Source organism: Maylandia zebra, linkage group LG1 (assembly GCF_041146795.1).
Source record: "Maylandia zebra isolate NMK-2024a linkage group LG1, Mzebra_GT3a, whole genome shotgun sequence".
NCBI classification, from domain to species: domain Eukaryota; kingdom Metazoa; phylum Chordata; class Actinopteri; order Cichliformes; family Cichlidae; genus Maylandia; species Maylandia zebra.
The window spans coordinates 32,349,451-32,377,284 of record NC_135167.1 but is presented as its reverse complement, the minus strand read 5'-3'; the positions used below and the strand labels follow the sequence as shown (position 1 = coordinate 32,377,284).

At 38.4% G+C, this 27,834-nt stretch overlaps 2 protein-coding genes across 4 annotated transcripts; one reads left to right on the top strand and one right to left on the bottom strand.

The window, feature by feature from the left end:
- The first annotated feature begins 186 nt into the window (after positions 1-186).
- LOC101471102 (excitatory amino acid transporter 2) lies at positions 187-24,312 on the top strand. Of its 3 annotated transcripts, XM_076885093.1 has the most exons (12): positions 7,715-7,984; positions 8,087-8,149; positions 10,731-10,870; positions 12,609-12,761; positions 14,537-14,787; positions 14,883-14,991; positions 15,584-15,710; positions 16,577-16,810; positions 17,529-17,723; positions 18,161-18,295; positions 20,755-20,965; positions 21,874-24,312. In XM_076885093.1, the coding sequence occupies exons 3-12, from the start codon at positions 10,741-10,743 to the stop codon at positions 21,943-21,945; spliced, it is 1,617 nt and encodes a 538-aa protein (XP_076741208.1). In that variant the 5' UTR covers positions 7,715-7,984; positions 8,087-8,149; positions 10,731-10,740; the 3' UTR covers positions 21,946-24,312. The 3 variants fall into 3 exon arrangements, with proteins under 3 accessions (XP_004558135.1, XP_076741208.1, XP_012776449.1); XM_004558078.2 differs by lacking the exons at positions 7,715-7,984; positions 8,087-8,149 and adding an exon at positions 187-365; XM_012920995.2 differs by lacking the exon at positions 8,087-8,149.
- cd44a (CD44 molecule (IN blood group) a) lies at positions 24,276-27,834 on the bottom strand. The gene is made up of 5 exons (XM_004558077.5): positions 27,654-27,834; positions 25,573-26,364; positions 25,417-25,479; positions 25,249-25,327; positions 24,276-25,159 (listed from the first exon to the last, which is right to left on the bottom strand). Exons 1-5 carry the CDS (start codon positions 27,724-27,726, stop codon positions 24,982-24,984), a joined length of 1,185 nt encoding a protein of 394 aa, XP_004558134.1. The 5' UTR covers positions 27,727-27,834; the 3' UTR covers positions 24,276-24,981.

Here is a 27,834-nt window from a genome sequence, read left to right as displayed (position 1 = left end):
TTTTGCAATGTCACAGGTCTCCCAAGGTTTCCATTTTACTGTATGATGTCATGAGGCTAAAAATGGGTGGAAAGTCTGCTCTTCTGTTACTCTTTAAAAGAGAGAACACCACAGCCACACCTGAGAGGAGGTACTGACCTCTAATCTCAAATCCACAGCCCTCTGTGCGTGCATCAGTGCGCTCACTGTGCATGTGCAGGGTGTTTGTTTAGCTTGCTTGGATTTCCATACCTTAGAGTAGGTGGATCCCGCTGAAGCAGCTACCTTTTCTCCAAAGAATCTTGATGCTGCTTCAGTTTTAAAGAAATTTACAAGGAAGCTGAGCAGGAAAGGCGATAAATGTATCAAGGAGAAGACTTCCACAGGTGAGCACTTTACATCTAAGGAAGAGGAGAGGTGAATAACAACACCCTCCTTTGTTTTACAGGAAATTTTCATAGGCATATAACTGGAAAGCAGGTTTGTGTACAAGTCACTACATATGGAGTCCACTCAAGGTCAGGAAAAGTTCTTTTTTGGTCACAGTGAGGTAAGCTGTCTGTAACTATTTGGCAAGAAAAATCTGCAAACTGTTTTTTTTTTTAGTGCTGTGACAGAGTCCTAGGTATACTTTAAATGTAATGTTTGGTGCTTGGTTGTATTCCCACATCTGCTCTTAGGGCAATTGTTTGTTGTAGGTCAGCAGTGGATACTGACAAAGTGCCTAGCCAGTGAAAATCATCCATCCACAAAGACTTGAATTAAGCCACAAACAAATATCCTTTTAAAAGACAAAATGAATCACTTACATCTCACATCTGAAGAGAGGAACAAATCATAATGCATTTTATGTAGCTGACAGTTTCTTAGAGGAATGGAAAACTGCTTGCTTTTGGCCAACTGTGCATTATTAAAGATTTGTTGCTCTGTGCGATTGACTCCCACCACATTCTTCAACTGGAGACAGGGCTGCAAGGGGATGACGTTCAGAAGGATATCCCAAAGGGCTACACTGCAAATCCCACTTCTATTTTTAGTTTAATTTTAAAAAAGTGTTTTTTAAAATTCTTCTGTCAGGGAGTGTAAGCTAATAAGGGTGACGAAGCAGTAGTGGGCCCTGGTCAAAAGTGCTGTAGAATAGTCTGGTTTAAAATATTTATCAACTTTTTTTTTAGTATATTACCATTGGAGGGAGGGAAATGTGGCTGCTGCTGTTACAGCTTTAACTAAACTGTTCTTCATTCAGGTTAAGTTTAAGAAGTAGTGGTTTAGGTTTAAATGTGCCCTTTTTCTTCTGCACTTAAGGCCACAAAGTGTGTTTAAACATGATGCCAGGGGTTGCTCAACAAGCATCCAAATGTGATGAGTTTGGAGTCAGACCCATCTCACTATTGCCAAGACCTGGTTTACTGCACCAACGCCTACGCAGAATATGCTGAAATATCTTGGGCACATCTCTGAGATGCCAGTGCCTTTAACAAAGTGGCAGTATTTGATTAAATATGAAAATACGCTGAAATACATAAAAATCCTCCAACTGGTGCAACAGAAGACTTGGACGCAGTCATGCAAATACCTTAAATTCTGCACACAGTGCCCATTTATGTTGGGTCCTGGCAGACTGGAGCCTTCATATATGCAGCTTAAAATGTCCCCCTGTCCTGGGTTTGGTTTTATCCAGTTTCTTCTAGTTTTCTGGCATAGTTAAAAGACATGGAAGTCTGGCTGGCAGCTTTAAATTGTAAAGGTAGGTCTAAATGTGAGCATGAATGGCTGTCTGTCTCTATAAATCAGCCCTGTGACTGACTGCCAAACCTGTCCAGGGTGGCTTCAGTAGTTTCGATGGCTGTTATACATTAGTTTTTAATATTCATTTGTTTTAGTATTATTAAAGGACTCTCTATTGGCTGGCAGCCCTTGTAAATGCCATGACATTTACAGGTAAAAGATCAAGCTGAAGATACAACTGTCAGGGATTTCCTGTCTGGGACTACATGTCCAAGCACATTCGAGCTGAAGCAGATTGCAAAACACTCTACATTATTAAAACCATTCAGAGTAGCGACTTCCTGTTTCTTAACGCTGTGTGTGAAATTTTCAAGAAAGATTTAAGTAGCCTTTGATACCAAATAGTATTATTATAATCACTGAGAACTTCATCATCTTTTTCCTATAGGTGACGCTCAGCTACTGTATATTTAAACCTAACTAAAGTTCCACAGATGCAAAAGGATCAGAGCTTCATCTCTCATTTCTTTGCTACGATATGGGGATGCTTCGGATGAGCATCTGCAGAAGTTACTGACTTACTAAAAAACAATAGCAAAGAAAAGCGAGCTGGTTATGAAACAATAATCTGTTTTTAATCATTTCATAAATGGGTAGAATTACCTTCTCTACTCTACAATTAAATCAATACCTCCTCTAAGTCTTTCGCCTAGTTAAAATCTTTTTGTGGCTTAAAATTCCAACTCTTCCATTTGTCTATTCAGGACCCCAGGCATAAGGGAAACTGTTAACCTTTAAAAGTGCAATTACTCTCAGTAGGCACAGAGAGTACAGGAAGGCTGAAAAGCACCAAGAGGAACTTTGACATGTGCCATACTATAATTTACAGATGCAAACACTCATTTTAGATTTTTTTCCCCAGTTTTCTATAAGTGAGCTTCAGTTGTGCAGTTGGTAGCAGATGTTGAAATGATTTTAAAAGACCAGATGCGATACTGAAAATGTCATCACTGTCTATAAAACACGTCACACCGGTGCAGCGTGGGAAGAGGTGTAAGTCATTTTCATCAGCTCCTAAATTCATGATGCCTCCTTATTAAAAAAAAAGCACAAAACAAAACCTGACACATGGTATGCTTATGATTTTGGAGCTAATGAATGGGTTGTTTATTATCAGTGCCAGTTGCATCTAGTGCCAGACTACACACTTTCAGCATCTGAATGCAAAGTGACAAAAAAAAATAATATCAGTCTTCTTGTCCAACGCCTGGTAGAACAGGAAAGAAGCGCATGTGCATAATTTAGCTTTATTTTGCCTGAGTTTGTGCGATGAGGGAAAAGTGGACTTTGTGAAACGAGTCTGAGTAGAAACAGCATTTCCTCCTCTGCTTCTCATTCTGAAGTGGAGAGCATGATGGCAGAGCCAGTCAAGAGCCCCTTATCCGATCTGAAATGTTTTAATTGTACATCTCCTGCATAAGTAAGAGCAATTAACTCTCATAATCAGGAGCTGGAGTAAAGCCCTGGCTCGGATCCAACTGAAATCCTGCTCTTACGAGACACGTGTCATTAAAATCATCACTGAAATATGATCATCAGTCGTAGTGGTAAATCATGATTGCAATCCATACTTATGCAAAGCATGATGGGCTGCTGTTAGCCAGTGACAACACTCACTCTATATGACATTTAGCTTGTTGCAGTTTGAAGGCATATACATGTCTTTGTTAAAAAAAACAACAAATAATAAATAAATCATCAAGTCCATCAGTCATGACTTACAATTGAGGATGTTACAGTAGTAAACTATCATGAACTGATTTAAGTTATTATTTTTATTTATTTATTTATTTACAACACATATTTTAAACAAGATGGATTTCTCAGATGTCATGTTTTGCGATATTAAGTGAACATTTTGCATAGACTATCTCTGGTTTGCTCTCTACACAGAATCTCTTGATAAAAGTATTTGCAGGATGTGAGCAGACGTGACTGATTGGCGGTGTCTATACACTAAAGTCTCGTGCTGCTGTTATATCTTTGAAGTGTCAAAGCTATTTTTCAGAACACCGTGGTGACTGTTTTGTGTGTGTTATTAGTTTGAAAATGCTCAGAATACAAATGAGTGGTCAAGGCAAAACCATACACAATAGTAAAGGAAAATTCAAAGGACAAATAAAAAACATAACTTACTTCATTACTTCTTCTTGGTGCATAAAAGAAATAAAGTGCTTTGATTTAGTATTCCTCTGACTCTCTGAATAGAACAGATTCTGCATATCTATCTCGGACATTGCAATGTGATTCAGTAAAAATGCCATCTGTCTCGATGAGACATTTAGTCTTTGTACAGGACTTTATTTTCTTCCAAGAAGAAAAAAGAAAAAAAATCCTACTGAAATTACTCATTTTCACTTAATGTGTGTTTTGTAGAAATAAGCACTACAGTAAAGTTGTATTCCTTTGACCTTGTAGCATTTACAAAGAAAAAAAGAGGCAATTATTCCTCCTTTCTTAATTTGCTTAAAATATGTCCCGTAAATATGAGAACATACTAGCAGGGGTCCTATTATAAGTTGTGTAGCAATGACTTTGGTTTTAGTTAAAAGCATACTTTATTCGCATCCACCCATCCTCATCAGAGTCGCAGGGAGGCAGGAGCCTATCCCAGTTACTATAGGGTGAGAGGTGGGGTACACCCTGGACAGGTCACCAAGCTGACGCAGGGCTAACACAGAAAGATAGACAGCCATTCACACCTATGGGCATGTTTAGAATCCTTGATTAAGCTAATGCCACTAACTGCATGTCTTTGGACTGTGGGAGTTAATTACTCAGAGAGGACCACGCAAACATGGGGAGAACATGCAAGCTCTACACAAAAACACCCTGGCCAGGTGGTGGAGTTGACCTCAGGACCTTCTTGCTTTGAGGCAACAGTGCTAATCGCTGCAACCACCAGCCACCGTGCTGCCACCATGCTTTATCCATAATACTCATTCAACCAAACTTTAAAGAAGAAGAAGAAGAAAGTGTACTTTATTGGTCCCCGTGGGGAAAATCCCTCTCTGCATTTAACCCATTCACTCAGTGAAGCAGTGGGCAGCCACTGGGCGCCCGGGGAGCAGTGTGTAGGGACGGTACCTTGCTCAGGGGTACCTCAGGGTTGCTGTTCAGGGGAATCGAACCCCCGACCTTGATTGGGGTGAAAAATAAATAAATACAGACTGTTTGCTGATGTAATTGTCTACTTTTTGATCAGATCTGCTACTGTTAGCCTGACTGAACAGTGAAATTGGGATCCATGACAAAGTATATACCCATGATCTCACACTTCATCACTTGATGATGAACCAACTTGGTGTTCTGCTCGGACCTTAAACTTCAATTCACCACCTAAGCCTGCATGTTCCATGCAGACTCCAGAAAAAAACATAAAAAGAGCATTCATGCATCTTGTGTTGCACATTTGCAACTGAATATAAATACTCCAAAGCTCATTGTGCCATTCGTTCTCTGGCCCATTAGCGACAACAACAATTACTGTTAAACCCTAACCCACAGTTCCTGGGCTTTGATTTATCCTCTTCAGTTATATGCACAATAGCTACCTGATTAACTAATGAACATTAAACCAATAAGGAAACCATTTGATAGTAATTCTCTTACAAGCTGTGCACACCATTCTATTGCTTTATTTTCATCAGATTAAAAGAAACAGCTGTTCTAAATTTTACGCACTTGATGTTATTGCTCATCAAACAATAAGTTGTTCAGTTAAACATTTATTCAATTATAAAATGGCCATTTGGTTTACTGAATTTGTCTTTAGATAGCTGAGGTCAGCACAAATATAGTTTGCACATCTGAATGCAAATAGTAGACACTTGGAATTGCTTGAATTTTAACGTGCATGTCATTAAATTGCAAAACCAAATATTACAATTAAAAATAAAATCAGACTTGTGGTTATTTGCGGTGAAATTCAGCGTCTGCACTGCAAACTGCAGTCAGGAGTGATTGCAAATGTAAGAATGGCTGGTATTTGTGTAGATTGGAAGGGGCAGTAGTAGTTGTGATAAGGGTGGGGCTTGGTGTTCTTAGCTTGCTCTTTTTTATAATTAGTGAGTGTTACTATTATTATTTTTCCTAAATCTGATAATATTACCATCTAGCTGTGGAATTCAAAGAAGATATCTTAATGATTTTATGAAATTTATTCTATGACAGCTTAAGACTTGCTCTCCAAGTGTGCCTGATCCATTTCGGTGTGTATGTGCACTGGATTAGGGCGGCTCAGGACAGATTAGTTAATTATAGACACCTGCAGTCTAAGCGTGGCTTGTGTTGTCAGGTGTTGCGGCATGAGGCGGGCTTGTTGCTGAGAGGAGAAAAAGGCGGGGCTAGGTCCGGAGTTGCACAAACAAATGCTTTGCCATGTGCTCTGACTCCATCTCTTCTCCTAGCTCATGCTCTGAGAGCAGCTCCGTAATTGGAATCCTCACTCTGTCTTATAACCAGCAACTCTGCAAACTGCGCGGAAAATAGGCCAACTTCTTAGAACAGCTATGTAGCCTTTGAATAAAAATCTCCTTTGATTCTCGCCAGTGTGACGACTATCAAAGTTGTTAAAATGCTCCTCTGATATCATGCACATCTCTGTAATCATCTTTTCCACCTAAAGTCAATCACTCCAACACTTTTGTTCTATCTTTCTTTTTAATTTGTTAAAATAAAGGCTGGAGTCCTGCTACCAATGAGTGCATGTAACATGTTCATGTCACCCTGTTAGACCAAAAGAACTTTCAGCAAGAGAACAATCAGACTGGGGCCAATCAATGTCGAAGCTGTGTTAAACACACGAGCTTCTGCAGATACCTCAAATAAACGCATAACCTGCTGCTGCTGTTGCTATGCTAAGTTTGCTTGATTTAAACACGGTAGAATTAGAGAAACATTCAGTGTTATGTTATTGGATTATAACAGACATATATAGGGTTTAATTTACTTTGATTTACTTTTTCCTTCAACAAAGTCATACAATCATCTCAGTCTTGTTGTTTTTAAGCTGTGACTCCGACAGACGCTCCCTGCATCCTAAAACTGCCTTTAAAATTGACGAGAGACACAAAATCTTACTCAAACACGAGTGTTAATTTGTGTCTGATTAAATATTCCAAAATGAAAATAACACGAAAGCTGCAATCAGTTTTTCCGTTATGCTCTAATAAACCAGCGTTATTCTGCTAAATGACTTCTCCTTCAAGCTTTTTTGCTGACTAATTTGGAAGTTTTTGTTTACTCTAAACTTCTTGCTTAATATTAATTGAGAATTTGACATAAACCCTTCAATTAATTGAACAAATGTACTAATGAAGCATGCGATTAACATTCAAGCGAAATCATGTTACAAATAAATCAGTTTGCAACAAGCCATAAGGCAGTACTAATAAGCGGGCCACATTTGATTAGCCATTATTAAATGCAGCACCTGATATAAATACATAGCAGCATGAGCCATATGAAGCTGAAAATTTCAAGGGGAAAAGACGGTAGCAGCACTGCTTATGTAAAACGGCCATGCTTATGATTTTACCTAATCTCCACCAAAATGTACATTTACATTTAAAAAACTGGTTAATAGAGCTTGTGAAGTACTCCTATTATGAAAGGTGTCAGCCATGAAAAGCAGGCTTTGAATGATGAAATCTACAGTACTGTCATTATGAGTAAAATGGGTTGTACAGAATGGTATTTGTGCAGCCCCTGAATTTGAAAGTATTAATTATATACTCTCGAATAGACTTTGCATATTTGCATTGCCCCAAGGACTTATACATGCAACCTTTCTGTCTCAAATACAAAGTAAACAAAAACAAAAAAAAACGCAAAAATAGAAGGGACAAAATAAAGATGGCGACGAGGATTTCCACTCTCTGGCTAATCTTAGCAAGGTGACTCCACCCCTCCTGTCTGGGAGGCTTCTGTCAGACCTCCAGGTTAGTCACCTTTATGCACCTTCCTGCAGCTGAATGAACGGGCATCTGTGATTGTGGATGTACATCAATTGCTAAAGAGGAAGTCATTTGCAGAATTTTAAGCACTGAAGGTGCTTTTGTGTAAAGGGAGAAAAACATACTTTTGGGGGGGCTTTGATTGGAGGATTTACCAATGCATGAGCCATGATTTTGTTAATTTTTTCACTGAAGTCAGTAGTTGTGTAGTGCCTCTCTACAAGTACAATTCCAACTTCAAGCAGCATACAAACCAACTGGTAAGCACAATTCGCAGGATGTAGTGATGTGGTGGTAGTTCATGAGATGAGTAACGGCAGTGAACGGTGTGTCTTCAAAATACTTTTTCATATGTTTTTTAGCAATTTTTGTGAAACTTTCCAAAGGATCATGCAACTTTATGCACAGGCTTGATGCATTATACAGTAAGTGCATTTAAGAAACAAAAGCTATAAGGACAATCTTTTGTCTGTTGTACAGCTACAGTAGACCTGCTGTCCTTGGTGATGTTTTAGTAGATAACGTTGTTTTTCATTGTTGCTGTTCTATTCTTCAGTTCGCTCTGAATCAACCTCACATTGAAGGGGTGTGTTTCTTTTAATGGTAAAAGCATAAAATTATTACCTAGCCTGCACTTTCCAGAAGACCTTTCACTTGTGAGGTCACTGTCCAACCCTGCTTACTCATTTTTCACATCCAATTATTTGTCCAGTGCTTTTGATTTTCTCCTTCTGCAGAAAAGAAGAAATTCGCTTTGAATACCAAACTATAAATTAAGTTAGCATTCACATGCATGCATAACAGTTTTAGGTAGGTAGTGGTGACACTTTGACTTTTCCTGGGAAGCCCTTGTCTGTTGCATAACTCAATCACTTGAATGCCTGAAGTGCTAAATTTATCCTCTTTAAAAGGCTTACATGTCATTAATGCCAGAGCACAGTGTATCAGACAGGCATGATTGACTTGGCAGTTGTTCTGTCCTTACCTTGCATGTTCCCTGCCCACTTACATGTCTTAGACAGAAGGGTTTTTTTAAATAATGAATCATCAAATATGCTATTGATTTAGCAGATATACATATATGACACATTACTGAAGCTTTGTCTTTCCTGTTACCCGTGAATTTTCATCTGCAGGATATTTAAAATACTTTAACTAGTAGGTGAAAAGGGATTTTTCTAGAGTTTATTGTTTTAAAACATCATTCCAGTTGTTCGTGTCATCAAGGTCATGGTTGCCCAAATGACACAGGCACGCGCTGTTGCATAACTGTGTACGTCTATGCTCTACAGGATTTAAAGGCTGTACAGCTGAGAGTTGATCTTTAAGTCAAAGAGGCTTTACTCCAGACCACAGCAAACCTGAGATACTTGTTGCTTCAGAGGCATCAAAAGGTAGTAAAATAAAGAAGTACATAGTCAGATGGATGAGCTCATTATCTGAAATTAACACAAAGCACCATGTCCAAGAAAATATCCTCAAAACTAAAAATGAATCAGTGAAGCAAATATATACATTTTGTATTTTTATACAATAGCTGCAGAAAACTCCAGCACTTAGCTAGCCACTTGCTCTTTTCTAGACTTGCTGACCACTCAAACACCTTTAAACCTCAAGTCAAAGTTACTCATATATTTAAACAGAGCATTGCTCTCTGTTTAAATTAAATATAGAGGTAGTATTTTACCCAGAATAGCATCACCATTTAACTCAGTATGTATGTCTTCCAACTGTGAAAGGAAACTAGAATATTCCCACACAGCCACAGGGAGCACATTCATACTCCACATAGAAAAGCTCCCGGAGACAAGAGACTGATCAGCAGAGGCGAACCAAGAAACATGTCAGAAGCATAGAAGCATCAATCCATCCAGCCATCTGTTCTCTTAACAGCTAGTATTTCAGCATACTCTCTATGGACAAAAATACTGGGTCACCCTTGGGCTTAGTCCTTGAATTCAGGTGTTTTCAGTCTTCTTGCTACCATGTGATGAAACCAACCCTCTTGCCATGTTGTCTGCCCTTACAAATTTTATAAAAGCATGAGTCATTTTAAAGAGCTCACTGAATTTGAGTGAGTTACCATAAGAGGATGCTACCATTGCAAACAGTCAGTTTGTGAAATTTCTTCCCTGCCAGATACTCTCTGTTAACTGTGAGTGGTCTTACTGCAAAGCAGGAGAACACACAGAGTGCGGAGTTACATAGTGGACAGTGAAGTCGCCACAACTCTGGTGACTCATTGAATGCAGACTAATAAAACCTCCTGTGGTTTTAGCATCAGCACAAAAACCGTGCATCAGGTGCTTTCTGGTATGCGTTTCCATGACTGAGCAACTCCTGTGGGTGTAGTGTGTCGGTGACCCAGTGCTTTTGTCCAGAAGTGTAATATCAATTACAAGCACAATTTCTTCCTTATTTTGCCAGCTTTTCCTCGCAGATTTTGAACCTGCAACACACTGGGTTGTATTCATGTTACTTCTTCTAACTGCAACTTCCTTTGGCTGTTGAAACTTGAGTGTATACAGTAGATGGGCATGAGCCCCCTCTACGGTGTCAATCAGTTGCAATGAGGAGCAACTGGATATGGGGGGACAGTGAGATTCATAGAGCCCATCATCATCTGTGCTGACCGTTACTGCATTAGCAGTAGTTGCTAGTACAGTGACAACAGCATTATCTTTAAGTGGCTTTCAACTAACCTGCCCAAGGACATTTCGTGCCTTCTCATCTATTCACACACTACTGTTTTTATATATTTTCAGTATGTGAGATTGCATTAACACGTGCGGACATCGCACTTGAGTGTTCCTGCATTTCAGCTATAATTACAATTTATCTGAGTGCAATCTAAACATTGATTATGTGTTCTCTTAGCTACAAATCAATGCAGTTTTGTTTACTAAGCATTTGTTCTGCTTTACACTAAAAACATAGTAGTGTGGCGGAGATGTCATGATGGGTCTCAATTATTATTATAACATCTTCCTTCTTTACCTGTTCCAGTGCCAACAAAATGCAGAAGCAAGTTGAGGTCAGGATGGATGAGAGCCATCTGGGACCAGGGGTAGACCCACCTGAGAATCCATGTGGAACCCTCTGTGATAAGATTATGAAGAACATGGTTCTCACTCTCACCATCCTTGGTAAGTTATTTATTTACATTCATTCCTCCACGATATGCTTTTATTCATGGTTACATTTACACTGTGCAGTTTTAGGCTGTCCAAGACCTTTAGCTTACAGATGTGAAAAAACACTGTAACTGTCCCTATTGGATACATGCTTCATGGGTGATTTTAAAACAGAGTGAGAGAAATTGTGTTCTAGATGAACGGCAGGTTTCCAAGTGCAGATGGAAAAGTGCAGGTGTTGTCAGCAGGAGGGCAACGATAGAAATCTGCAATGAGGATTGAGTTTCCAGCAGTTGTTATAGCCTGTGAAGTGACCCTATAAATAAATAAATAAATAAATAAATAAAAGCAAATAAAGCCTCACATCCTGTAAGGTATGATGCCAGGTTAATAAAATGTTATCAGATCTTTTTTTTTCCAGTCTGTTTTATTGGGCTCTTCTATGACAGGGAACTTATTAAAATACATATAGGTAGTGTAATCATCATGATGGTATTTACACAAACTTAGATTCATCTGGATCATCATGCAAGGTATGTCGACATACCAATCCATCACTGTGTGTCAACTGCCAAACGCTGCCCAGAGAGTACAGAAGGAACTTCTTCCTTCCATTTTTCTTATGAGACCAATGTTTTGGTGCGTGATGGAAGAATATTAAAAAAAAAAAAGCTATAGGATATTTCGACTGTCATAGCCATCACTGTTCTCCTCATGCTGCAAAAGCTTTGTGTTGTGTAAATGGAACTATCGTAAACTGTACTGTGCACTTTTTGAGAACAATCTGTAAAGGAAATTTTAGGCAAAAAGAAAATATTGAAAAACAACTAAACAAACAAGAGACGCCGCAAGCACGGTGCCATGTTAACGTCATTCACAGATATTTTCTGATTAGAAGTCCCCATTAAAGTACACAGAGTCTATTGACCTTCTTAGTACAAAATCCAACTAAACAAATCAATACCTTTCCTATTAAATAAATAAATACAATTCTATTCAATGGAACCTCCTGTTGTTGATCCCACATCTGATCAGCTGTTAGAGCAGATAAGAGGCAGGTGTTTCTCATCGTGTGCCCCGAGGTTACGCAGTCAGGGGAGAATGGCAACACCTGGCTCCGACCAGTGAAGCAGCTGCAGTTGACCTTTACTGCATTTCTAGAAGAAAATCACCTTTGGGGAAAAAGAGGGAAAAAAATCCCCTCCACTCAATGTAAAAAAAAGCAGCCAATATTTTTTTCCCTTTTTAATTCTTGCTCTATCAGTGCTCTCACTGTGTGCTCCTGAGTGCCATTTAAATGCATAAATGTTCACAGCTTCTTTCTTGATGTTAAACTAGCAGGCAGCCATGACAGCCTAGGTTGTATTGCATTTAGACTGCCGTGCAAAACGCTAAAGTAGGAACTAACTTTGAAACGTAATTTCAGTGTATAAGAAGAATAGTTTACAAGCTTCAGTAACTTTTATGTCATCCTTTGGAGCTTTTTCCCTGCAAACTTTTTACAGATGTACGGTAATTGGAAAAATATTTAGACTGAAGTCAAGGTGATAACATTTTTGGTGTCATTACTTTATTAGCTGCTGTAAGGTGAAAAATAAGCAACCTTATTAAGTCTGATTTTTCACACTTTGTCACACTTTATCACCTTTCTACAAGTAATACTATGACACAGTGACTGTGGGAGGACAGGTGATGTTAAACAAATGACTGGCTCTGTGTTTGATTTTTTCTTTTTTATTTGTTGTCTCAGGTGTGTTTCTGGGTTCCATCTCCGGAATGCTTCTGCGGCACATATCACCTCTCTCTCCTGATGTTATAATGATCATTGCTTTTCCTGGAGAGATCCTAATGAGGATGCTGAAGATGCTTATTTTGCCTCTTGTTGTTTCCAGTCTGGTCACAGGTGGGTGAGGCACAGTAACTCGAACATACGATGTTCTGCTGAATTTGCTGACAACTGTCGTGAAATGAGGTCAACGGTGCTACTTGTTACCTTGGAGTTGAGTCGCAACAGCAGAGATGTGAGAGTGGGTGTATTTTTTTTCCTGGTAAACTGGGGAAAAAATGATCTTAAAATTGCTTTTTTTACATTTTGGCAAAAGAAAAAAAAGAAGAAGAAGAAGAAAAAGGGGGGGGGGGGGGGAGCAGTGGGAGGAAAAAGAGCCACAGAACAGATTTTGTTGATTTCATACTGCACAAGTACACAGGTGTTACTGTTTTTCTACACTGGGATCTATTTTTAGTGAATGCATGAGCCACAGTCTGTTACTGTGCAAAGAAAAAAATAGAGCTGAAAGTCGCATTGGTGTGAAGCATAGAGACACAGTTACAGTAAGTTCCCTGTGAGCCAGGTGTTTTTTTAACAAGCTGAGCAGAATGACTGTAATATAGGATTGTGTTTGACCTTTTTATGCCTTATAGTTGTGTTATAGCTTTATATTTATTCATTTCAAAAATATCCGAGGTTACAACATGAGATATCAAATTACTTTTAAGAAAACTAAATATTGCTGACCAATATATTAGCAAATAATACTAGCAAACTGATACTGTATCAGTCTCTAGTTAAAAGATTCAGTTCTGTGGCACAATGTCTTTTTTTGTACACCCCATCATTATTTACAGCAGTTATGTTTCCCTAAGTTTTAGTTTTAGTTGCAAAATGTGTTCTCTCAGACTGATACGTTGCTTTTATTATGGCCACAGCTGCTTTAAACTAGCAATACCAATAAATCAAATGAGTTTTTATGTTTCTATAATGGTTAATCCATCAGTGTGTGCATGCTCTTAAATCCAAATTATATTTTTAATTATAAAATCTAATAATTTGTTTGTTGATGTTAGTGTTTTAGTAAACATACAGAAAATAGTAAAGCACATGATTATTATCATTATTTTTTTTATATCAAGATGCATTTATTTACTTCCATTCCTAAAAAGCAAACTTTAGTTTTATTGGTTGAATGTTATGCTTGATAATGTCAGACTTCTCAGAGAAGTTTGGCTCAAATTCGGGTAGAAAAACACGAATTCAGTTTGTTGTTTGTCTAACAAATAGCAATATAATTATTACGTTTTAAATGTGCTTTTTTACAGATGTCTGAAATATTTGTGATTTCTTAGTTTTATGATACTTGGTTTAATAAATTTGTTAAGCACTGTAAGTTTGCTCATACTTAAATGGCAGTTTTACAGTAAGAACATTAACCCTTTATTCCTACACACCTCCTGATTTTGCCACCGCAGTCGCATCCATCAGTAAAAGGTTACTTAGTCCTCACCTTTATCTTATGATGAAAACATGTCATGCTAGATGGCACTCTTTACTGCACTCATTTAAACATCAATCATTGGCAAGTTCAGAGTTTGAGACTGTCACAGCGCAGCTGAGCTGTTCTAATGGCATTCTGTGACCTAACTCCTTGCTGGACTTCATACTTAATATTTCTAAATCACTTGATTTATTTCCCATCTGTATGTTATCCTAATGTATCTGAAAGTGGACTTTAGAGCTCACATGCCACATGCTGCTCTTATTGGAAGGACTTTAGCAATTTGGTTACAGTAGCCGATTAATTTAAACAGATTAATTTAATGACATCTTAGTGCCTATTTTGATTCATTATTGTCATTCTGAGTAAATATTATTATATCCTGTAAAACATACTTTGCCAACAGGACTAGCTGGTTTGGATGCCAAATCCAGTGGGCGACTAGGCACCAGGGCCATGGTGTACTATATGTCGACAACGGTGATTGCGGCTGTCCTAGGAGTGGTCCTGGTGCTGGCCATCCATCCCGGGAACCCCAAGCTTAGGGCCAATCTTGGACAGGGAAAGAAGAACGACGATGTGTCCAGTGTGGATGCTTTATTTGATCTCATCCGAAATCTTTTCCCAGAGAACTTAGTGCAGGCCTGTTTCCAGCAGGTAGGAGTTTCACAGATGGTCTTCGTCCACCGCAAAAATGTGATTCACATGTCAGTTCCTCCAACTGATTCTTGTTTTCTTTGCTTGCTGTCCAGATCCAGACAGTAACCACCAAAGTACCAGTACCCACTAACAGGACCAGAGCACCTCCGCAGTTCACAGTCAAAAGGTCACTTCAGTTCAAGAGTGGGATGAATGTCCTGGGTAGGTTTGAAAGCACGCCCAGTGCATAAATGGAATCACTTAGCAGGGTTACTGATGTAAAACAAAAGTTCTGTTTTAAAAAAAAGTTCCATCATCAAAGGGAAACATTCAGATAACACAAAGGCATCGATTGGCATCTGTGTCTGCAAACACAGATTTTTGAGCTCCTCACCAGGGGCGCCTAATGTAGGGTGTCTCCCTCTCCATTGTGCTCATGTTTATTAACATTATTACCAACTTAGGAAAGACTTATAACTTTACATTGGCTGAATTTTCTTTACACACTTTAATTTGTATTTCATTTCATTAATGCTATAACTAAATGCTCTAGTTGGTATTTTGAACATTCCCAACACCTAGGACAGCCTTTCATTCTGTACAGTACTTAAAATGAATGATTGGTTGCCTGTCACTTTAGATTTAGTCTACAATACATACAAATGTACTTTATATATTCTAAAATTAGGTATTGTACATAGCAGAATGTTGCTTTGCTGTCTAGTAATATGTCTGAATAATTCTTCCTCCGAGCAAGTAAAATGATTAACTTTCTATTAATTTATACTAAATTATCATATTCCGTGTCTTACAGGTTTAATTGGATTCTTTGTTGCTTTTGGAGTTATTATGGGGAAAATGGGCGAAAAGGCCAAGCTAATGTTGGAGTTTTTCAACATACTCAATGAGATTGTTATGAAGCTCGTTGGTGCAATTATGTGGTAAGTTCAGTTCATCACAAGCACTGTTCCACACAAGGTTAAAACAGCTGCAGGCCCCAATTTTTAAAAGGTAGAAAAAAGCTATCAGAACTTAAAAGTACATGCCCCCCACCTGCAGTTCACCCCACTCCATTTTAAGCCCCTAACACTAAAACGCCACTCCCTGAAGGGATATTCCTAATGCATTTCAACAGGTTGCGTTGGTTTCCATAATAAGTATTTTTGCTCTTTAATACTTTCATTATCTGGATTGAAAAGCCCAGTGATTGGCCTAAAGCTTCTATTGTGGGGAACATTAAAGCTTGAAAAGAGACTCTCGAGTAAATACAGGAGCCTTGTACACTATCAAACCACTTGAATAACAACATGCTGCTAAATCAAAGCAAAACTGTGTTGCCTATTCCTAACAATTTATTCTCTTTAATATATATATATATATATATATATATATATATATATATATATATACATATATGTGTGTACAGCATGAAGCAACTTGTTGTAGGATCTAAGCTGAATGCTATATAGTCAAAGGAGCTTGCAAAGAAAAGCGTCTGGACTTCTTTAAGTTGCTTGAAGACGTTTCACCTCTCATCCGAGAAGCTTCTTCAGTTCTAAGGTCAAATGGTGGAGAGTCCCAGATATCTCACCAGACTCTCCACCATTTGACCTTAGAACTGAAGAAGCTTCTCGGATGAGAGGTGAAACGTCTTCAAGCAACTTAAAGAAGTCCAGACGCTTTTCTTTGCAAGCTCATTTGACTACAATGACCTGGATGACTGAGAACCTTCACAGACATGAATGCTATATACTATATTTTCCTGTGCCTGACATATTTGTAACCAAAATACACACTCTGTCTTCAGGTATTCCCCTGTTGGTATTGCTTGCCTCATCTGTGGAAAAATCATCTCTATTGCTGACTTGGAGGTGGTTGCAAGACAACTGGGAATGTACATGGTTACTGTGATAGTGGGCCTTATCATACATGGAGGAATTTTTCTTCCACTGATATATTTTATAATAGTAAAAGAAGACCCCTACAAGTTCTTCATGGGAATATTCCAGGCTTGGGTCACGGCACTGGGAACAGCGTCCAGGTATGGGGAATTTTGCATCTGTTTGTGTTGAACATTGTAGAATTCAGACTCCTTGACCCTCAGAGGACCACAGTATCCCTGTCTAGAAATCAGGCTTTGTTTTTCAATGTGATATATGCTTTTATAAATACTTTTGTAAATACTCTATCACAGATGCTAAATAATCAGGGCAACCGTTTTTTTGGAGTGATAACTATGGAATTAGCTTGCTAGCAACACTTTCTCACTTTGCCTCCACATGGAATATCTCCATGTTTTATTAATGGCACCAGATACACGCTTCCCTCTACAGAGGTGAGCTCAGCTTTTTCCCAGTTCCTTCCAGCTCACCATTCCACAACCTTAGAAGAAAGAAGCCAAGCAAGTTTGGAGTCACAGCTGTGGTTATTTCTATGATATTCTGTCTTAAATTCAAACAAGTTAAAGTTTTTGATTGTTTTCAAAAGTAAAACGCCTGAAAGACCTTATATGAATCAAATTACCATAGTTTGGAGTAAATTATTTTCATTTTGAATGGAAGAATGGTGCAATTAAATTTAAAAATCAATGGAATATAAAGAGTGATTCAGGCAAATTAATTCTCAACAGACAGTCTATTATTTGTTGCAGAGTTCTTTATTCCTACACGTTTATAGTGTCAAATTGGGTGCACAATTTCCAAGCTGAATCTCATTCTCATGTCATATTAACAAGCTTCGTCTTGTTTTATTTGCCACAGTGCTGGTACCTTGCCTGTTACGTTCAGATGCTTAGAGGAAAACCTGGGCATTGACAAGAGAGTGACACGCTTTGTCCTCCCGGTGGGAGCTACAATCAATATGGATGGCACAGCACTTTATGAGGCTGTTGCTGCCATCTTCATCGCTCAGATGAATGGCATCAGCCTCGACTGGGGCCAGATTGTTACCGTAAGGTAAGCCTACAGTCCTCCTATCCATAGGACACAAGGAGTCCCTCTGTTCTTTGATTAGTATAAAAGCATTGTCAGTCATGCTGTAGCCTACACAGTCACCATTTCTCAACCCAAACTGGGGAGACAGGGGAGAACGTCCACACTCTTGTAAAAGCTTGTCCTATGGACATGGTGTCCAAATTACTAAAACACATTATTTCTTTTATTGCATTATCCCCCTTCACTTTACAGGAAAAGTCATTGTGTAGAATAAGGTTGTGGTTTAAATTTACTTAGACAGTGTACACTCTTACAGTTCCCAGTTTCAATACTTAGTTATCAAAATACTTTTGTCATCATAAAACCTTTTGTAGAGATAGTATAGGGTGTTAGCTGTGTACAGATAGTAAGGATGTGTGTGTATTAAAACCTTACACTTGAAAATTTCTCCTATTTAGCATGACAGCTACCTTGGCCAGTGTTGGAGCAGCTAGTATCCCGAGTGCTGGACTTGTGACCATGCTTCTGATCCTAACAGCAGTAGGGCTGCCCACTCAGGACATCAGCCTCCTGGTTGCTGTCGACTGGCTTCTGTGAGCGCCACATCAACACTGCTATCATGACAAAAGCATGCAGACATATTCTAACACCATTCAATGTTCTTACTTTTTAAATTTTATGTAAGCAGTTTTAGATGTTACAATAATAAGGACAAATCCTTCCCGCTATATATTATCACGTGTAGTCAAATAAGTAATCTTTTTTTTTTGTAAATTTCCCGAGCATATGTGCTAAAGTAATCATTTTATTTGTATGTACACATTTTTGCTAATATTAAAAGAGTAGAGTGCCTGTTTTACTGGCCTCTAACATGTGTAATCACTGTTATAACTGTGGTTGTTATGGTTTTAAGTTATTTAATGAAAAACCATTTAATTGAGTCACACAGTGAAATATTTGTATTGTTTCAGAAAACACATAACCACAGTAAATGTCTAAAGTTCTAGCACCTACACATTTGCTCCATGAAAAAGTATTTTCCCCTTTCCTTAGATCTTTTTTGTTTGTTTGTTTGTTTGTTTGTTTGTTTGTTTGTTTGTTTGTTTGTTTGTTTGTTTGTTTGTTTGTTTGTTTGTTTGTTTGTTTGTTTGTTTGTTTGTTTTGGGGGGATTTGTCACACTTCAGCATTTCAAATCTTTAACAAATTTAAACAAAGATAACTGGAGTAAAAGTTTAGTTTTAAAATGATCTTTCATTTATTAAGAAGAAAAAAGCTATCCAAATCTACCTACCTACCTACCTAAACCTAATAACTGGCTTTGCCACCCTTGACAGCAAGAGTCTTTCACATTGCCTTGGAGGAATTTTGGCCCTCTCTTCCCTGTAGAATTATTTTAATTCAGCTATAGTGGATGGTTTTTGAGCATAAACCGCCTGTTTAAGATCATTTCAAAGCATCTAAATGCATCTAAAGAGTCCAGACTTTGACTAGGCCACTCCAGAGCCTTCATTTTGCATTCAGAGGTTGTTTTCTTTCTTTTTTTTTAGCTATTCAGAGGTGCTGCTCAAGGTAGCTTGAGCTTCAGGGCATGAACTGATGGACCATACGTTCTCCTCCTGTTTTTTCTGGTAGAGAGCAGAATTCATGGTTCAGTTATGACATGTTGTCCAGGTCCTGAAGCAACAAAGCTGCCCCAGGCCATCAAACTACCACCTCCACCACCATGTTTAACTGTTGGTATGATGCTCTCGTTATGAAATGCTGTGTTAGTTTTATATCAGATGCAATGGGATTCAAAGCTTCCAAAGACTTTCATCTCATCAGTCCACAGAATATTTTCTCTTAAGTCTCCATCAAGATGATTTTTATGTTGTCTTTGGTCAGCAGGCGTTTTTCGCCTTGGAACTCTCCCATGTATGGCATTTTTGCCTTTTTTTCACTGTTGCAACTTGAACTATGTCCTTAACTGAGGCATATGAAGACTGTAGTCCTTTAGCTGTTGCTCTGGGTTCTTTTATGACCTCCTGAGAGAGTGGTTGATGCACTCTTGGGGTAATTATGGTCAGCCCGCCACTCCTGGGAAGCTTCAGCACTGTTCCAAGTCTTCTCCATTTGTGGATAATGACTCTGACTGTGGTTTACTGAAGTCCCAAAGCCTTAGAGATGGCTTTGGAACTCTTGATAGGTGTCAGTGACTTTGTTTCTAAGTTGCTTCTTTATATCATGGCTTTTATTTATGAGCTTTCTTGATTTATCAGGAGTGGCAGGAATGAGGCCTCGGTTTGACTAGTGAAACTGAACCCTGCTTTACCAAAAATGTGGTTAATCACATTTAATTCATGATTTAGCAAGGGGAATTGTTATGTTTTCATAGAGGCCAAATTAGGTTTAGGTTTAGCTTTTTTCCCTTGATAAAATGAATCATCATTTAAAACTCCCTAAAAACAAAATAAAGTGATTTTATGTAAGGAATGGAGTATTTTAAGAATCTTGGAGTATTGTTCACAAGTGGTGGGAGAGAGGAGCAGAAATTTGACAAACTAATTGGTGCTGCTGTAACAGTCCACTGTTGTGAAGCGAGAGCTGAGCATAAAAGCAAAACTATAGATTTATCATTTGCTCTACGTCCCAACTTTCACCTGTGGTCACAAGCTCTGGATTGTCACAAACACTGAGATCACAAATACAAGTAAGGAAATGAGCTTTCTATGAAGGCTGGCTGGTTCAGTCATTCAGGAGGGGCTCGGAGTAGAGCTGCTACTCCTCGAGAATGAGCCAGCTGAGGTGATTTGAGCTGACAAGGATACCTCCTGGGCATCTCCTGGGTGAGGACCGAGGGAGGCACCAGGGTAGACCCAGGCCTGTATATGCCTCGGTGTTCCCCCAGAACTGAAGGAGGTAGCTGGGGAGAGGGAGATATGAGTGTCACTGCTTAGATTGCTGTCCCCACAACCTGGCCCCAAATAAGCAGTAGACAATTGATGGATGCATGCATGGATGGTGTTTTTATTCATCTAGTGCTTTTTTCTTTTTGTTTTTTTTAACATGTAGGGATCGTTTCCGTACCTCTGTTAATGTGGTTGGGGACTCCTATGGAGCAGGCATCGTGTACCACCTTTCCAAAGACGAGCTTGACTCCTTTGACGCCCAGCAGGTCCGGATGGACGACTTTGAGATGGCAAAGACACAATCGTTCTTTGAAAATAACACCAACCAGAATATGTACGCTCACCACAACTCAGTGTTGATAGACGACTGCAAGGTACATTTCACGTTAACGGACATAGAGACCTGTATGTAGCGCATCCTTCCCAGCTGTGTGTTTGTCTTTCTTTTTGTGTCTGTTACTCTTTTCTCTGTGGCTTCCTATGTTGGCATATTGGTGTCTGTGTGAATAGTAAAAGTCATTCTTGACTGAAAAATGTCATCTTTAAAGTGGTGAAAAGCTAAATAAATATTTTTTTTATATTTATTTATTCACCTGTTGATCATATGAAAAAGCAGTTTTTGTGATACCAGGTTTATCAAAATTTGTTCACTTCTACATCATACATTGTTCTTATTGTTTATAAAAACTGAATCAGTTTATTTTAAAGGCTCAACACTAATCTAATTCATTGTCTCGTACATGTGGCATATTTTTCTGTTTTATTTCATTTGCTTACTTAATTGGACATGTATTTATGGTAGCCCTGACCAAATTATTAGTTCTTACATTTTTAACCATATTTTCAAAGTGATTTTAGCCAGTGGTATACATAAAGACTGCTGTTTTTTCCATATCATCATCAATCATCCAAAGTGATGCATTCATTTAAGAAATGCCTGTTTCATGCCTCCTGTCTATACTGTAGCTAGATTTCTAAACAAACAACAGAAAAAAAAAATTATTCACGTTCATTGCCTGTATAGTGATGAATATCATTATTGTAATTTGGTTGGGGAGAGAATCCATTAAATACATGGCCAACTCTGGAAAAATGACTTAATGTACTTGTCTATCACTGCATGACAACGTGTTTTTGTCTGTCGGGGACTAACTAAACTCAGCCCCAAGGTCAATGGCCAACATGTAATGAAGCAATGGTTTCTCTGCTCCCAACCACTGACAGTCTGTCAGTAACAGTGCCTTGGTCACAACAGTTAGTTGTTCTTGATAATTGCTTACAGGTCACCATGGGCAAAAATGGCAACACTGCAGAATTCTCTCTTGTTGAGGAAGACCCATGGAAATGCGGGTAAAGCAGATTCAGATGCCGCTGCACCTTACATGAGTATTACTTTTACCTTCTGCCGACACAACTGCAAAAATACAAGCGACGACAAAAAGCAATCATATTAAGAAGAAGACATAAAAGAAAAGAAAAGAAAAGAAAAGAAAGCATTAAGGGGAGGTTAACAGGAGTCGGACAGATTTTGAAAATACCTTTATCCATCTGGGTAACTGAATGGATCAAATCTTCACCCTAGATCAGATCTTGTGTTTGTATAACTTCTGCACAAACTGTAATAAACTTCCATGCACTTGTAGAGACAACATTCAGTTGACAACACTCAGGGCCTTACTTGGTGCTGCTGCAAGCTACCTGTCCTGTCAACGCAAACAAATTCTTCTACTCTGTGCAACATGTCATGTTTCTTTTGTACCAAACCATTTTCTTTGTAGCTTAAAGGAGGGTGTGTGACTGATGGCCTTGCTGCTTAACTTATATACGAGGAGCATGTGATATAAAAGGCATCAGAATCTGACAGATTTTATTGCTGAATTGTTGATACCATCAGCGGTTTCACAATTTGTAAGCTTATGGCAAAGAAAAGAAAAGAAACCAAAGCAAAGAGTGTCTTGTTGTTGAATTGCAGAGAAAGGTCATGGCAGTTAAACCTTGAATCACCTTTGACTGTTCAGCTCATGGGATTATTCCCTGATGTCACACACAAGGTCAGAGCTGATAAGTGAAGATTAGGATTTAAAAGCAGAGAGCGTGGCCTCTAAATGTAGCAACACAAAGTACAGAATGTGTTGCTGAGAGTAAAGCTCAAATAGATTACATAAAGGGTGTCCTCCCAGTTATTTATCCATATGTTTGTTTCTTTGTTTTTTGTATGTATGTCCTTAATGTATGGATAACTGAGTTTCTGTTAATAATCAAAAGTCTGCTGTGTCCTAGAAATCATGTGTGTACGAGTGTGTTTCTGACAGAGAGTGGGGGAGATTAACGAAAAGAAAAGGAACAAAAAACTGGAGGTTTAATGAGAAGAAGTGGGGATGTCTCTCAAACTCTCAACAGACCAGTGCATTGTCCAGTGTTTTATTTCAAACCGTTTATTTCTTTACTATATGACAACCTTGCCTTGATGATGTCACCTGCAGAGTGCAGTTAGTATGATCATGATCACTGAAGCATTTCTGGATGAAAGCTAGTATGGATTGTCGCGCTAGAATAGAAAAGAGTAACAGAAGTTTTGTGAGTGAGGATGGCTGGGCCTTCTTCACAAGGTTTTGTAACATCTACAAAACAGATTTAGATAGAAATAACAAGCTTGTAATTACACCTACAGTTAATTAGCTATGGTCACGTCTGTTTAGCAAGTGCACACTAAATTCTGCCTCCAGCACTCGCATAAATCTGACGCTGTAACAACAAGGTCATTGGATGTTGGCTCAGTATGTACATGTTTGTGAGTTTCACTCTGGTGTTCAAAACTAGATGAAACTGGATTATTCATTTCTTTTTCATATAAGCAGAAGCTTATATAAATATATATATATAAATAAAAGTGCCTGCTTGCACTTTGTGTATATACTCTCTTTAGGTAAAAAGTGTACAAATCAAATGTATAGACTTGATATTTTTGTCATCATAATGGTTTTTGCTATTTAAAAAATTTATATAATGACCATAATGATATACAACTTTGCAGTTATGCTAGAACAATGCTAATTTATTTATTTAACGGGCCATTAGTTATCTCAATAGGTTGTGACCTTAGGGTTATTCATTAACAAAGAATCCATTACATGTGTTTGTTTTTAAGAAAGATTGCAAATTGTTTTCTGGGAAAAAAGTCCACTATTTGTCAGTGTGGGTACAAATTGTTACTGACCCACTGCATATTTGGTTGCTTAAGGGTTCTGAGCAAGCTTATGGGGGTTTTTCAGTATGTGAGAATATGGGTATCTCTAAAGGGAAAGACTGCAGTAAGCCAGTCATTTGTCACTGATTTTCTTTATGCTTCTCCATTTCTTTAATTTATTATTGGTCATTGTTTTAGTTGATGATATGTTATTAGTCAACTGGCCTACCATAGCAAGTGTTTTCTATAAAGATGTAAGACTTGTACCATCTTTAGATGATTAAACTCCTATTTTGTATCTTTGTTTGGGATTCTGTACACATGTCTGTCTGAGAATGCATTAAATATTTTCTTGTGTCTGACATTCATCATCATGCTAAGCTCTGACTGGCTAAATGGAAGTAAGAGTGAAGGGATTTGTGCTTCACCATCACAAGAGCAAAAATATTCGTCTGAAAAATGGACCGAAAGTGTATAAATGTTTCAATGCATGTGTGTAAAGATTATTGTAAGCAAATAAATGTTTATTGATGAGCTACCATTGTGATTATTCCTCATAGGAGGCAGGATGCAGTACAGTATATGAATGTTCAGTAAGTGCATGTTACCACTGCTGAAGTGCTGTGCAGGCTCTCAAGAGGAACTAGACTCAGTGACCTGAGTACCATTCAGTACTCCAAGATTCCACAAAAAAAACAACAGAGCAGCTTAATATAAGTTACAGTCCACAACACAGTCTTCAATAAGATTATTACAGAAAATAGCTTTGTAACAAATGACACTTTTAACAAAAAAAAAAAAAAAGGCCAGCTGGAAAAAAGGAAACCACGTGAATTACAAAGAAAAACTGGGAAAAAAAACACTGTAGAGAGTTTAGCTCCATTTGAAATAAATGACATTACCACACTTTACCTGACCAACACATAATTTAAAAATTTAAAAAGAAAGAAAAAAAAACGTAATAATGCAATAAATAGACTAATCAAAATTTACTGCAGCTATAAAGGTGTCATCAAAGTTTTTCAAAGTCAGTGGGGGAAAAAAGAAAAGACATATTGTTGTCATTCAGACAGGAATCAGAGGTGTGAGAGTCCACAAATCCCCTTTTGCTCCGCAGTTTGGACAATTTTGTTCCTCTTTTAAATTATTGTGCTTGAAACACAGTCTCACGGTTCTGTTTTTCAGAGGGTTTGTTTCTGGATCTCAGTATGAGGGACCATTTTCTGGAACATCTTCCAGGGGAATGACAGTGTACTCCCCTGAATGTCCATTCTCCTTGGGTTTCTCATTAGGCAGGAAAGTCTCCATCTCTCGCTCCCTCTTCTGGTTCGAGAGGTTATTTGAAGCCACTGTCAGATTTGCCTGGTTTGGTCCATTCCACCTGCAACATAAAAAACATTAATTAAAATTCTGTGCTTTGAGAAGATCTACTCAGATATGTTGTTCGTTTCTCTGACATATGAGTCTTACTTGTGTCTGGTTGCGATGGCAACACAGAGTATTACAAGTGCTGCAACACCAACGATAAAGCCAAGGATGATGATCCAATCTGGTCATATGGGAGAGGTGTGTTATAAAGGTGGAATGAGTGTTATTCATGTATTAATTGTGCAGAAGTGTGGTTTTTGTCTGACTCACCAGGTGTAACGTGTCCTTTGTGTGTCGTTTCAGTGTTTGTCGTCTGCGTCTGTGTCTGTGGTGCTAATTGCACATAAAAATAGAATTGTAAACCCCTCCATATACACCACAACAATTTAACATACAGGTACTTATTGTTAATTACAAAATATTTACCTTTATTAATGTTCTCCCGATGCTGAAAATTTCGATTTTGTTTTGATAGTATTGATGATACAGTGCTAGTTTCTACACTCGAGCCAGATGTCATAGTGGTGCTTTTAGAAACCAGTTCAGACCCTGAACCAGAATCCGGGTTTGTTGTGACGTCACTGGTAGAGACAGTAGGATCAGTAGTTTGCGAGAAGACGTTGTTGTTTGAAGTGTTGATTGACTGGTCTTCACTTGTCACTGATGTTGTGGTGGTATGGCTAAAGAGGGAAGGTGAGGTATATCCTGAACCTCTCCCCTTTAACATGTAATGCTCTGTGAAGTCCGACGTCGGAGCATGCGTTGCTGTTGTGGTATCAAGTGCGATGGGTATTGTTGATTCGACAGCACTCCCCTCAAACATGTAACTGTCTGTGGAGTTAGAAGTCGGTGCATTTGTGGCATTCGTTGTTGTGATATCGAGTGTGAAGGCGATCGGTGATTCGTCACTGTTCTCTCCTAAACCACTGCCATCATTCACGGCACTCTCTATGAATCCAGAGGTCTGAGCATTTGAAATACTCAGCGTTGTGGTTTCATGAGGTGAGATGGACGTTGTTAAGATGTCACTGATCTTTCCAGCAGCACTTCCTTCGGTCATATCTTCAGAGTTGTAAACCGGTGTCTGTGATGCTTGAACTGTGGCACTTATTTTGGGTGTTTCAGTTGTAAGCGTAGGCGATGGACCAACAATGAACCCCTCCGTCATGGCATCCTCAAGAAAGCCTGCATCAGGGTTGGCAGGGTTCTGGGTCACAGCTAGGACAAAGAAAAAGGAAAAAATCCATGTATCATCTTAAGTGTTTACCTACTGGCTCTGAAATGAGTAGGGAGGAAAGTTACCAAGCTTTGTTAAACACAAAAGGACCACACAGAGCTTATGTTGCTTCAGCCCAAAGTCTTGTGTTAGCTTGTTATGTGACCCGCTTTGATAAGGTGTGGTGAGAGACAGTAATAATTAACCTAGGTGACTATTTGTGTATTAGTGTGTTAACAAAAGAGAGACAGCTCCATCAAAGCATCAGTTTTAATACCACGCCAAATAAACCAGGCCAACATAACTGCTTTCTGTCTTTCAAAAAGTATTAAGCCATTGTTAGGATTTTGTGTCACAAAGGAAGGAAGTCACATATCTTCTGGTAAACCATTATAATCGCTGGTGAATAGAAAACATTTAAATTTTTATTTAATTGCTTCTTTTCTCAAATATTTCTATTTTAAGATACTTTATAAGTTAATTCATTCTTATATTTACCTGACATCTACAACTACTTGGTATTTTTCAAGTAGACCTTACATTAGCAGTATCTTGGAGCATGAATTGAGTTGTTAGCAGTTCTACTACCAAAGGTCCCCCTTAACCTTGTAGCCCATATTTAAAATGCTTTATGTTGTTAAATGCCACTTATACACTGATGGAATAGTGTAAGTAAACCAATGAAACTATGTATAGTTTAGATTTATACAGAAAGAAAGGAAGGATGAATGAAAGAAAGCGGCTCAGCTCAAATCACACATCTCCACTCTACATTTCTGCCCAGTCACATTCAGCTCTGGTGTTCCCTATGAGATTACATGTGTAACAGCTCTTCGCTGATCTTTGGTTTCAAGACAAATTCATTAATGCACCTCCTGGAACAGAACATTTCACAAAGACTTCTGTGTTTAATTGAGCTCTGCCAATGAGACCTGTGCATTAACAATGAAATGTGACTCGTTAAGGAAGTGCCATACTTCAAATATAAAGAGATTTAGGTAGTAGCAGGAGAGTGCTGACTCACGGGGTAAAGAGAAAGGCTCGACAGGAAGTGGTGAACTTTCAGTTGATATAAAGGAATTACTTTGTCTGAGACAGAACACCCTTTGCTCCTAAATCTTGCGATGGAATCTTTTTTATACAGCATCATTCATCATCAATTAATAAATAGCTTTGTTGTGGTTGTTTTTACAGTTTAACTATCAAAGACAAATCCACATTGAAATAAAAAAGCTGAAAATTCTGCTAAAAACAATTTACTACAATACTTATTAAAAAAAATACCACTTACTATTAACAGGTGTTGAATGAACAGCAGCAAGGAGTCCCAGAAGAACTCCCAAAAGAAGATTCCTCATCTTCATAATAGAGAAAGGTGCTAAAATCAAGGATTGGAAGTAACTAAGAGTCAGCTGGAACTATATTGCACAGTGAACTGATACTTTGAGCCAGATAAATCATGCCTTTGCCTT

Bases quoted from the DNA above. Each gene is read 5' to 3' on its own strand.
- LOC101471102 (XM_004558078.2), top strand. From the start codon at position 340: ATGTATCAAGGAGAAGACTTCCACAG. The intron at 366-10,730 runs GTGAGCACTTTA...TACCTGTTCCAG, and splicing joins CAAGGAGAAGACTTCCACAG to TGCCAACAAAATGCAGAAGC. The intron at 18,296-20,754 runs GTGAGCGCCACA...TTTAACATGTAG, and splicing joins GTTGCTGTCGACTGGCTTCT to GGATCGTTTCCGTACCTCTG.
- cd44a (XM_004558077.5), bottom strand. From the start codon at position 27,726: ATGAAGATGAGGAATCTTCTTTTGGGAGTTCTTCTGGGACTCCTTGCT. The intron at 25,480-25,572 runs GTAAATATTTTG...ATGTGCAATTAG, and splicing joins TCGGGAGAACATTAATAAAG to CACCACAGACACAGACGCAG. The intron at 25,328-25,416 runs GTGAGTCAGACA...CCATATGACCAG, and splicing joins CAAAGGACACGTTACACCTG to ATTGGATCATCATCCTTGGC.